The sequence below is a fragment of the Acinonyx jubatus genome, chromosome D4, assembly GCF_027475565.1.
Source record: "Acinonyx jubatus isolate Ajub_Pintada_27869175 chromosome D4, VMU_Ajub_asm_v1.0, whole genome shotgun sequence".
In the NCBI taxonomy this organism is placed as follows: Eukaryota; Metazoa; Chordata; class Mammalia; order Carnivora; family Felidae; genus Acinonyx; species Acinonyx jubatus.
Window position 1 is genome coordinate 86,719,458 of NC_069391.1, and position 12,039 is coordinate 86,731,496.

Genomic DNA, 12,039 nt, shown 5'->3' on the forward strand with positions numbered 1-12,039 from the left:
GTGTATCCCATTGCGGGAACTAGGCATCAGTATTTTTAAGCTCACTAGTTGTCTCCAGTGTGCTGAATAGTTGACAAACTACCATGTAGCCACTGCCCAAAAACTCTGATGAAACATTTTAGGAATAATGCTATTTAAGTTGTTACTTATGCAATCCTGAAGAAATTAATAAAGTTAGAATTCCTAAATATACCAGTCTTGAGCTTAAGTGGGTTATGCAATACTTTAAATGTATTGTAAAGAACTGTCAGTATTATAAGGATATGCTAATATGGTGGAAAACAGATATGTATGTATGCTAAGGGGAATATGTTTTCTAATTTGTCTGAGGTTCCAGCCAGTGTTTTATAGAAACACAGTAATTACTCTACTTTGATCTTTTAACAATGGAACGTGTGAAAAATTAATACAAAGGTGTTCAGTCATGACTATTAAGCACAAATAATCATACTTTATTCCTTCCAACTTGATTTTCAGTGTTAACCTTGTATTTTGCAAGGACATCACATGTCACTTATATTTGAAGAGATTAACAAGTTATATTTTATATTTACTTGTATCTGGCTCAATTATACCAACCTTGAAACAACTCAGAATAATCTTTACTAACTATTCTCGAACAATTCTCAAGCACATATTAGCATGCGAGAGAGGACATATTAAAGCTTTAGAAATACATATAATTCTGTTGATATTTAAGGAGTATTATTTTTATGGAAACAATGTTGAACAGAATTGCAAATTGCCCTTCTTATAAAGTGAGGTTTGTGAGGGTTGATGCGGGGTGGGGAGGGAGGGTGATGGGTATTGAGGAGGGCTCCTTTTGGGATGAGCACTGGGTGTTGTATGGAAACCAATTTGACAATAAGTTTCATATAAAAAAAAAAAAAAGGAAAGGACAGTCCTGAAAAGGAATTTCATCCTGGCCACAAGAGTATTTGGCAAAAATATTAATATACTCTACCACATCAGTAATTATTAAAATTTTAGTTCATGTAAAAAAAAATAAATAAAGTGAAGTTTGTTTAATTCTACTTTTTTTCTTGGTTAATATTGACTGATAGATGTGATTCTTTTTTTTTTTTTTTTGAAAAGTAAGGGTGATGCCCAAAAGCATTTGACAAAAGGAATCATTCTGAACTAAGCTGACTAGTGGAGAAGAAAACTGATGAAAAATCTAGGGCAAGTTCTATGCCTCTGTATTATTGTGAGCTCTCTTCATCTATGATTCAGTGGTTTCTAACAAGTGACTGACTGATTTTTGATGAGGGTGCTTTTCCTGCTGTTTGGTGTGTGTAGAATATCTGCTCGTTTAATTACAATGAATGAAGAGACCTTCTTCGTATCTTCTTTCTTGCTTCCAGAGAATGAGTGAATCTGACCCAGTAATCAGCTGTTTTGAATATGTAGGACCACTTCCCTAGAAGGCACAGTTTTCTCTGAAAACCCTGTTTTCCTGCTTTCAGGTTTTCTTGTCTATAGGTCCAGATAACTCAGAAAATTCTGGATTTTCTACAGCCCTGATTTCAGTTTTATTCTTTTTAATAAATATTATTTGTTTAATGCATAACTAAATGTTATTTGAATTTTTATTCCTTTTTTTAATTAAGTGTCATCTAAATGCACCTATCAAATATAGCCCCCGACCAAATCACTTTCTCTAGTTTTATTTCTTAAATATGTTCATTGTGTCCATAGAAAATGAATAGTCAGTTCTCTGACAAATAGGGTATACAGTTAATTGATAAACAGAGAAGGGCTTGCAGTCAGCTGTCTGCTTGTCCTTTGTCAATTAGAACTCATCAAGTTATAGACTAGAGTGAAAACAGCAACAGACATGGAATACACTTTGGACATAGAACAGTAGTATTAGGAAATATTGAATGCCTATTATCTGCCAAATACTTTGTCTGCATTATCTCATTTTGTCACTCTCAGCAACCTCTGAGCTGAGTAATATTAGTATCACCAAATTAAAATTGAGTGATAGAAGAACAGAAATTCAGTTACATGTTCAGGTCTGGTGAGCACTGGAGTGAAGGGTTCAAACTGAGACTCAATCTGCAAAGCTTGGGCTGTTAACACTTGGATACTGACTACAGTTTCCTGAGAAATTTTGTAAACATGATTTCGTTTTGCCCACTCAACAATCAGGTTACACCCAATAGTGGAAATGTTGTAATATAAGCTAAGTACCTTTTAAATTGACATTTTATGCTCCTAGCATCACTGGCTATCTTTTAGTAGTCATCTGTTAATTTTGTATACCTGGAAAGCTAAACAGTAATGGTTATTCATCACTGTTAAGGGAAAAAATATACATTTACAACAAAGATAAAAGAGAGTCTAGGTACATCTGGGTGGCCCAGTCGGTCCAAGCGTCCTACTCTTGATTTCAGCTCAGGTCATGATCTCATGGTTCATGAGTTTGAGCCCTGTTGGGCTCTTCGCTGACAGTGTGGAGCCTGCTTGGGATTTTCTCTCTCCCTGCCTCTCTCTCTGCCCCGCCCTCACTCTCTTTCTCTCTCAAAATAAAGAAATACACTTAAAAAAAAAAAAAAAAGAGAGTCTAAATGATTGAACTGTCAATTCAAGGCAATGGTTCTCAACTAAGGATAATTTGGAGACATCTTTGATGGTCCAACCAAGATAGAGGAGGCTTGCTATTGACGTCTAGTGGGCAGAGCCCAGGAATGCTGGTAAACATCCTACAAAGATGGAACAGCCCCCTACCACAAAGAGTTATCTGGTCCCAAATGTAGTGAGGTTAAGAAGCCCTGGACTGAGGCAACAGAACAGTCTCATTTATAACTAAAATTATATGCTATTAAAAACTACTGTTAGAATTATTCAATCAATTATAAATGCTGAAATGGTGGTGCATTTAATAAATTTATGAGGCTAATGGTCTGGCATATTGAGCATAACAGTATATTTTGGTGAGTTATAAAATATATTGCTTTAATGGTGGTGTTTAGACTCAAGTTCTCAATTAATTGGCAGAGTAGTAGATATGTAAATATTTCAGGAGCCAATACACTTCTCCAAAGTGTCTACACCTCATATAGAAATTGGTTGATGGCCCAGGACTCAGTCCTATTCTATTGAGGACAGGGTTCCATGGTTACCAGGGGTTTTGTTCCTTGGTTGCTTTGGCCTTAAAACCCTACTCTCTGCTCACTGACATTGCCAAAACAACTCACTGGGATACTTTTCTCCAATAAACACAAATACTCTTTAGTGAAAACCTCTCTATCCAAATTCTAAATAAAAGGATCTAGCCTAGGGGCGCCTGGGTGGCTCAGTCAGTTGAGCACCTGACTGTTGCTTTTGGCTCAGGTCATGATTTCACCGTTATGAGATCAAGCCCTACATAGGGCTCTGCACTGACAGTGCAGAACCTGCTTGATATTCTCTCTCTCCCTCTCTCTGCCCGTCCCCCACTCATACCCATGCTCTCTGTCTCTCTCAAAATAAACATTTAAAACAAAGGATCTAGCCTATAAAATCAATATCATTAACATAAAATCTAAAAGTAATTTTGTTTCAAAAATTCTGAATATATAAATTAAATGACAGATGTTAAAATTCAGTTCCTTCATTCTTCTTCCCTTCTCTTTCTGAATAATTCCATGCTAAAGCCATCAGGAAGTGCAGAGCAAAGGAGGTGTCCAGTGGTGGCTCAGAGGAGTGAAGGAGGCCATCCACACTGGGGGCAGCAAGGAATGGAAGGTGGCCTAGTGAGAGGTGTGTGGGCCTGACTGGCTAAGGATGGCTTCTGCCCAGTGGGGCAGGCGAGTGGGGTGAGTGGGTGAGGAGCACATCTGTCTATGTGATGAGTGGCCCAACACGTGTGGTCGGAGCTCAAGCAGGGTAAAGAGGGGGATCTGTGATGGAAGGCTTCCCAGCTCAGGATATCGACAAATAGACTGAGAAGTGCAAAAAGAAAATGAGATGATCTCTTAGAAATACTGATGGAAAATTACTAACAACCAGGAATTTCTGTGCCCAGTCAAGGCATCAATCAAGCATCAGAAAAGAACTATTAAGGGGCACCTGGGTGGCTCAGTCAGTTAAGCATCTGACTTCGGCTCTGGTCATGATCTCACAGCTTGTGAGTTTGAGCCCCGCATTGGGCTCTGTGCTGACAGCTCGGAGCCCGGAGCCTGCTTCAGATTCTGTGTCTCCTTGTCTCTCTCTGCCCCTCCCCTGCTCATACTCTGTCTCTCTCTCTCTCAAAAAATAAACATTAAAAAAAATTTAAAAAAAGAACTGTTAAGTTTAGATACGTAAGGTCTTAACAGGTTTCCTCCATTTACTCTTTCTTGGAAAGCTATAGGAGGATGAGTTCCAGCAAATGAAGGAGCACAACATAGGGTATAGGAAACAAAAGATGCAACACAGGAATAAGGAGAAGAGAACCCCTACCATAGGTGAAGGGAGAGCTGAGTACCAGGTGTAGAGGGAAAACAGTCCAGATGGGAGCAGGTCAGGAGTCTGCAAGTTTGTTCAAGAAGGAGATACTGATAGACTAACTGATGTGAATGGACGTCTTGGGAGAAACTGACAAAGAGTTCATGGCCACAGAAGTGATAAATGTATAGAACATTAAGCACATGAAACAACTAGACTTACTAATTCCAGAAAAACAGGATGCCAAACAAGAAAGAGAATGTAGTATACTTTACTACGTGGCACAGTTTTGCTAAGTGTTCGTCATCATCACAGTGTAAGCCCTGAACATTGATCTAACAAAATGATCACATAAGAGTATTGGAAAGATGGGTCAATCATTGGGAAGGGTGCAAGTGTGTGGCAGTTGTGGCGAGACGGCATAAGGTGGGAGAGGTGAAAGCAATTCCTCATGATTTGTATGATGTGTCAAGAAATTATATTTTTTAAAAGTTGGGAACATTAGGAAATAGCTACACTGGAACGTTACTTAGAGATGTAAAGTTAAAGTAACACTGTTGGTATTAAAATATGAATTGTTTTCAACTACTTCCCCTTGGCCCTTGCCATTTCAGTTTAAGTTGATCTGACTTCCAATTTGTAGCACCTGCGTCTCTTGCCTCCAGGTTTTCTGGCCTCCAGCGCCCACTTTGCCAAAACACCCTAAGTGCTGGAAAGATAATGGACTGGGAACAGCCCTCCACCAATGAACTCAAAAGTAGGTTTTTATACCCCAGCTCTTGCATTTCTGGGGTCAGATAACTCTGGGTGAAGGGGTTATTCTGAACCATTTCTCAGAGTTCCCCAGCAGGGTTAAGTTGCCCACAGAGGTAACTTCCTGGGTAAGATTTCATTTACTAGCTTTTTTCTCTGTCCTATCTTACTCCACCAATTCCCCACCAGAGTTTCTGGGATTATGTGCCCAAGTAAATGACTTGCTCAAGGCACTATTGCAAAATTTGCTTCAGGGAGATCCTATACTGAGACAGCTAAAAGAGATAAAAGTGATTATCTCTGAGGAAAAAGAAATGGGAGGGAGAATGGAATGTCTTATCCATCATCCATGAGGCTATTTGAATTTTTTCTTTTCCTAAAACAATCCTAGTAGGAAATTGATGTCTCTGCTTGAATTGCTGAAGAGAACTTAACTAAAGTTAGAAGTTGAACAGAACCCCCTTTACCTGCCTACTTAGATTTTCAGGCTGTTTCAGAGATGGCAGCCTTGTCCTAAGCTTCCAGATCAGACAAGGAAACTGGCTGGAAGATCAGTCCGGTACTCTGTCCGTAGTCCATGGTTATGGAATTCAGAGACATAACCATCCATAGGCTCAAACTCTATTCAAAACCCAAGTGTCTTTTTATTGTTTCTAGTTTGAAATAGGTAGCATTAGTTGGAAGCCTTTCAAAAGTTTTAGATCCTTGAAGAGGAAAAGAAAGCATTCCAGAGGCCAACTTTTCTCTGGAGTAATTTAAGAAGATGTGAACTTGTCGAGTATTTTAACCTATATTGGGTCCCTAGCAAGCTCGCTCTCTTTTCAAAATCACCTTGGTGAATAGAATTGGTTCTATCTTCTACTCAAGTCACATCTTCATCAGCAGTAAATTAATGGTGTGGGGATGGTATGAAGAGAAGGAAAAAAAACACCTGTATTCCTCAAATCCCAATCGTATTATCCTGACATTCTGACAGCTTTTCACAGATCTCCCTTAACACATTTCAATGTATACTAGTATCTCTGATCCATTGACTTTCACATGTATTCAACAACTGTTTCCTTCTAGGTTTTTGAAACCTTCACCAAACCAGAATCCCAGATTGCCAATCCTTTCTAGGACATGAATTCATTGTGGACACATCCTGAACTCTGTTCTTCTAACACCAAATGAAATCCCAATACCAACTCAGGGTCAGTGTCTGCCTATCCCTCACATCCAGGCGGAGCAGAAAACATCCACAGAGTGCTGCTAGTCATAATGGAAGTCCTCCAAGAAAAAAATAAATAAACTGAGGTTAGCACTCCATCATTCAATCCTGTGACACCTGTGGACGAAAAATTTGAACCAGAAATGTCATCTAAACCTGAGATTTAGTAGCACCATTGAGTCTTTATCAGTGACATAGGTTTCCAGTTACCTTTATCAGCAGTCATGATGAATTTGTCCTGGCCAGACACATTTCTTACTGTCTTCCAAGTGGCCAGAGGAACAAGTTAGCACAGCAAAATAAACTGGGCTGCAAGAGAATCCCACAGGTGACTTTGGTCCCCGAGGGGCTCAACTCCCCCTACCAATGGCTCCCCTGGCAGCCATTTTTGTGCTGTTTACTATGAGGGGCATTTGAGTCAGCTTCATCCCTTCATGAAGACTACTCATTGTTTTTGGCCTTCTTATTTTCTAGGCCTTTCTCACTTTCTCTCCCCTGCCCCTAGTCAGTCTGGGCTTCCTGGTGCACCTGCAGGCCAAGCACTGCTCCAGTCTTCATAAATTCCAAAGTTACCAATAGAAAAATCATCAGAGATGCTAAGTAGTCATCCCTGAATACTAGAATCTACTTTCTGCAAACTGTACAGTTGGTAGAATGCAGGTATTCCTGAAATCCCCTGTAGGCATCCACAAGGCCAAACCTAAGGAATATTTCCAATCCTCTTGCAGAACAAACACACTCCAAGGCCAAGAGATAGTGTGATCCCTGGCTAGTGGGCTTTATTTAATAATATTTTCCCAACAAGAGTTTGTTCCTTTCCCAGAACAGTGGAGCAGAAACACTATCTAGGTTCTGGCTAGTGTCTCTAGAATATAACATTTGAACATGCATATATTAAATTGTCAAAGTCTATAAAATATATTATGAATTTCAGATTGCTCACATTCAGATTACATTGGTTGTAGATTATTCTTTGTAATTTGAGTCTGCTCCCTCCTCATCCTCTTCTAAACCCTGCCCTTCTTTTTTTTTTTAATTTTTTAAAAAATGTTTATTTGTTCTTGAGACAGACAGAGCGTGAACAGGGAAGGGGCAGAGAGAAAGGGAGACACAGAATCCGAAACAGGCTCCAGGCTCCGAGCTGTCAGCACAGAGCCCGACGCAGGGCCTGAACCCACGAACCATGAGATCATGACCTGAGCCAAAGTTGGATGCTTAACCAACTGAGCCATCCAGGTGCCCTAAACCCTGCCCTTCTAATCCCCTCTTCTAAGGCTCTGAGACTGAGTATCTATGATATTATAGAAGCATATTTTTTATTTTGACTTTCATTGTCACTGTTCTTTCAGAGTCAGGAATTCAAAACACCAACATTTTAGTACAAACTACCATTACCAGATGTGGAATTTTAGGTAAATCACAAAAGGCCTCCATTTTCTTGAGAAAATGTAAAAATGGGAGCTTATACTAGACCATTTCCAAGGGTCTTCTCTTTTTAACATCTGGACAATAACTTCAGTATTTGTCATTTAAAACTGTTTTCAGTAGATTTAGGACACTTTTATAATCTTTACAAAGTGAAGTTAGGTACTGGACCATAAAGGACCCTTCAGTTTTACCCCCAAACACAAACTGAGTTGGGTGTAATACCATATAAACTTAGTTTATTTGTAATTTTAGTGCCTGTAATTTTAGTCCCCAGTTCTCTCATTTAAATATGAATTAAAAACATTCAAAATGGCTAAGTACTGTGATTTTATAAACTGTTTTTGCTATTATTTTATTATTATAAAGTGATTTGATATCCAAGAAGTGTCATTCTGGTGCAGAAAATTTTGGGGCCCGTATTTATTTCCTTCCCACCACGACTTAACCTCCACGTGAAGCTGAGGGAGTCTCTGCATTGCTTTGGTTAGGTCTGCAGTGTCTTGGGGAAGATGAACAGCCACATAGGATAGGGATGAGATTTTCCCCAGCTTTGTTTCTAATCACTGAAAAGACACTGGGTGAGGTTACCCTTATTCAAATCTCTAAATCTTTGCTTATAATCAGACCTTAGTTTCTTATTTTTCTTCTAATATATTTTCTTACAACAATTTCCTTATTCTTCTTGTAATATCACAAAGATCTGTAAATATAAGCTACCTGAACAAAGACCACATCATGTTCAGTATTTAGAAATGTCAGATGTCTAGGGGTACCTGAATGGCTCAGTTGGTTGATCGTCCAACTTTGGCTCAGGTCACAATCTCACAATTTGTGAGTTTGAGCCCTGCATTGGGCTCTCTGCGTCAACTCAGAGCCCACTTCAGATCCTCTGTCTCCCTCTCTCTCTCTGCCCCTTCCCAGCTCATGCTGTCTCTCAAACATAAAAAAAATCAGAAAATTCAAAAAAAAAGAAATGTCAGATGTCTAGTTGCTAATCAGAATTTAATAATAATAGTAATTACTGCAAGTATTAACATAAATGGCTAACAGCTCGAGTGTCAGAGCAAAAATGTTTGTCCTTTCAATTATAAATATTATTATATTTCATAATATAAATATTATGTTTAATAATAAATAAGGGGAAAAGCATTGGATAATCAGTAATACAAAAGACAATTGGAATATATTTTAATACAGTTGAATTGCAAAGCCTTTATTTAATAGCTCTGCTTTGATTTTTGCCCCACCATAGGCACAAACAAAAATGTGAGTGTGTGTGTTTAGCAGAGGTTCTATTGAGTAATAATTACTAACTAACTCAGGGTTAATGCCAGGGTGAGAGGCCAATACAAATGAATGTCCTGGTGGTCCAGAGGGACCCCAGCCTGATGTGTTGCACACTGACACACATCTTGTGTAAGGTCTTTAGCCAGTCAGTCTTTGCAGGACACTTAAGCCCATTCTCGGTGGGCCCTGTCAGGAATGTTTGGACAGAATGATTGAATTTAAGGTAAAAGAAATGCAATTCCAGATTCTGGCATGGTCTATGAACCAGTGCTAGATGTTAAGCATCCTTTAGACCACCAGTGTGCCTCCTAATCACTACTTTCCCGTGTCCTCCAGGAAATCCATGCTAATGATTCAATGAAGAGAACTTACTTTCTTCTCCCTCCACAAACTCAAACTAGTTTCCCAGTTTTGCTATTCTTCTGTGTCACTTTCCTGAACCTATGCTCAAAGCCACAGCCTTAGTTCAGGCCCTGGCCAGTACTTGGGTGGACTATTGCCGTTCTTCATTGCATGGGCTCTGGGATCTTCCCCCTATAGTGACTAATTCCAGTAAAACCCAGTGCAGATCTTTCATGCCCATTACTCTCAGGATGCAGATTCCTTAAACCCAAAGCCATTCCAGAGATAATCTGTGCCTCCAAGTGCATTTCTTAACACGTCCCTCACAGGAGGAACCCCCCAGTTTAGGCAAATCGAACCAGCAGCAAATCCCTGGACGTGACATCCTGTCTTGCCTTTAATCAAGCCTCTTCTTCTGCCCAGCATGTCATTGTTCTGCACCTCCTTACCTTCATGGAGAACTTCAGTGCATCCTTTAAGACCTCACCCAACGTTCTCTACAACTATGATTCTGTCAGGACCATATGTTGATATGTGGTCAGTTGCTTGAGTATAATGACTATTGTTTATAACAATGGCTTGTGTTCCCCCTTCAGATTTCATCTTCTCCTATTCTGCTTGGCCTTTCTATTCTTTGGCCATGCCAGGTCTCAGAGTTTTTCCTCTGGCTCTTCCCTTTGCTGAGATCCTTTCCCTGTCCCCCTACCTGGTTAATTCACCATTCAAGTATCAGCCGAAATGTTACCTCTGTAGAGAGGCAGTTCCTACTGTCCCAGATCCATAGTCCCCCCTCCCCACATGCTCCCAATCACTCTGTTAATCATCCTGTTTTATTTCTACTGGAGCATTCATCACCATCAGAAATGGTCTTGTTTATCTCCATGTTTGTTTGTTCCTTTCCTCAGTTCTTCCACCCCTTACTAGAACACATTCCTTTGCCTGAGATGCACCAACCTTGTCTGTTCATTCACTCATGTAACCCTAGGGCCTACAATAGTGCTTGATACAGAGTAGGTATCAGGAAATATCTTTGTAATTATTCTAATAGATGTAGGGTTTGCAACTGTAGGAATGGGGCTAAATAGGGTTATCTTATGAGTATAGGTTTCCTGGTGAGTGGAAGTAAAAAGGTAGGATCCTAATCAACCTCCCCTCATTGCCACCTCTTTAGCAGCTCTGTCCTGAATCATCATTTGACTGTGTTTACCTTTTGTCTTTCACAGCTGTCTTCGCTTGGCAAGAATGTGTTAAAGGTCTAACCTTTTCAAGGCCTTTTAGAGCATATTCACTGGAGCCAAACCATTTAGATTCAAGTCTATATATGGCTCTAGGCAAGTAATTTAAGCTCTCTGTGTCTTAGTTTCCACAGCCATAAAATGATGCCTGCTTTATGGGATTGTTGGGATGATTACAATAATATATGCAAAAAAATAAGTGGCCATAATAAGTACAATATTCATGTTAGTCATTAACATTAGTTGTTTTCTATCATGTAGAGACAGGACAATCGACAAATCCAAATAAAAGAAGTATTGGTGGGAGAGAAATGTGATAGGGAACATGTGTGACAGAGAAATGAGAGCAGCAGGACATTTGCTTCCAGAAATTCAAAACAACATAATTTATTAATTATACATTTAGATATTTGTAATACACACATATATAGGAAATAAGTTATTTAGAGTACCTCCATAATTTTGTGTTGAATGTTATAAATTTTATTTTAAAATCATTTAACAAACCCCATTTTGCATTTTAATATTTTAAAATAAAATCCATTATATCAAAATCTCAAGCATCTAAAAATTGTAAAAACCATGGTTCAAGTCAACAATGATGTGTTTTGAGATTCGGTGGGTAAACATAATTTCATTTGTCTATGAAGAATTTACTCTGTTCCCTTCTGGCTTTTTCAAGGCTTTCGAAAGTGATCATTCCTTTTGGCAGCTGCAACTTACTCTTTTCTGTTTCCAGTATGTTCTCAGCTTCACCTTAAATAAAGTACAGAAATATGCAAGGTGACAAAATGGCCATTAGTGTTTTGTGAGAAGGCCAAATTGCTATATTGCAATGACAAGCTGTAACAGTGTTGGAGGCATGCCCCTAAATCTCACATTCACATGTTTCACCCATTGTCCTTAGGGGAAGGAAACTCCCAAAGGAAGGCCATTCTTTCCTTTGGGAGGAAAGGAATTCTGAAGACTCAGAGATAAATGATATGCCATAGATTTTATTTGATAGAAGACAGCATTTTAAAATGTAAAAGAAAAAGAATACCACGTGTAATACTTAGTCCCTTGAAGGAAAGTCAGGATGTTAAGCCTTAGTTGTGTTTGGAGGGGTTTGGGATGGAGAAGCCAAAAAGTCTTTGCTATATTGCCCTTAATATATAAGCGACACACATAAGAGAAAATAAAGCTTATTAAAATTCTACCTTTTCAGAAAAGCTAATCTTTTACCTGAAACCACTTATACCCAAAATAATATTAAATGTTCTTTAGTCTGTATACATACATATACACAAGAATATACATTAAAAAATTTTTTTAATGTTTTATTTTTTATATTTGAGAGAGAGAGGGAGAGAAAGTGAGACAGAGCGTGAG

The 12,039-nt window shown here is 38.9% G+C and overlaps 1 protein-coding gene across 4 annotated transcripts in view; it reads right to left on the reverse strand.

The window, feature by feature from the left end:
- Window positions 1-11,039: 11,039 nt before the first annotated feature.
- The window catches only part of PLGRKT (plasminogen receptor with a C-terminal lysine), a 43,687-nt gene continuing 42,687 nt past the window's right edge, over window positions 11,040-12,039 (reverse strand). For all 4 annotated transcript variants that reach the window (XM_027041154.2, XM_027041156.2, XM_027041157.2 and 1 more), the window contains exon 6: window positions 11,040-11,424. In XM_027041154.2, the coding sequence (XP_026896955.1) occupies window positions 11,303-11,424 (122 nt within the window). In that variant the 3' untranslated portion in view covers window positions 11,040-11,302. The remainder of the gene's footprint in view (window positions 11,425-12,039) is intronic.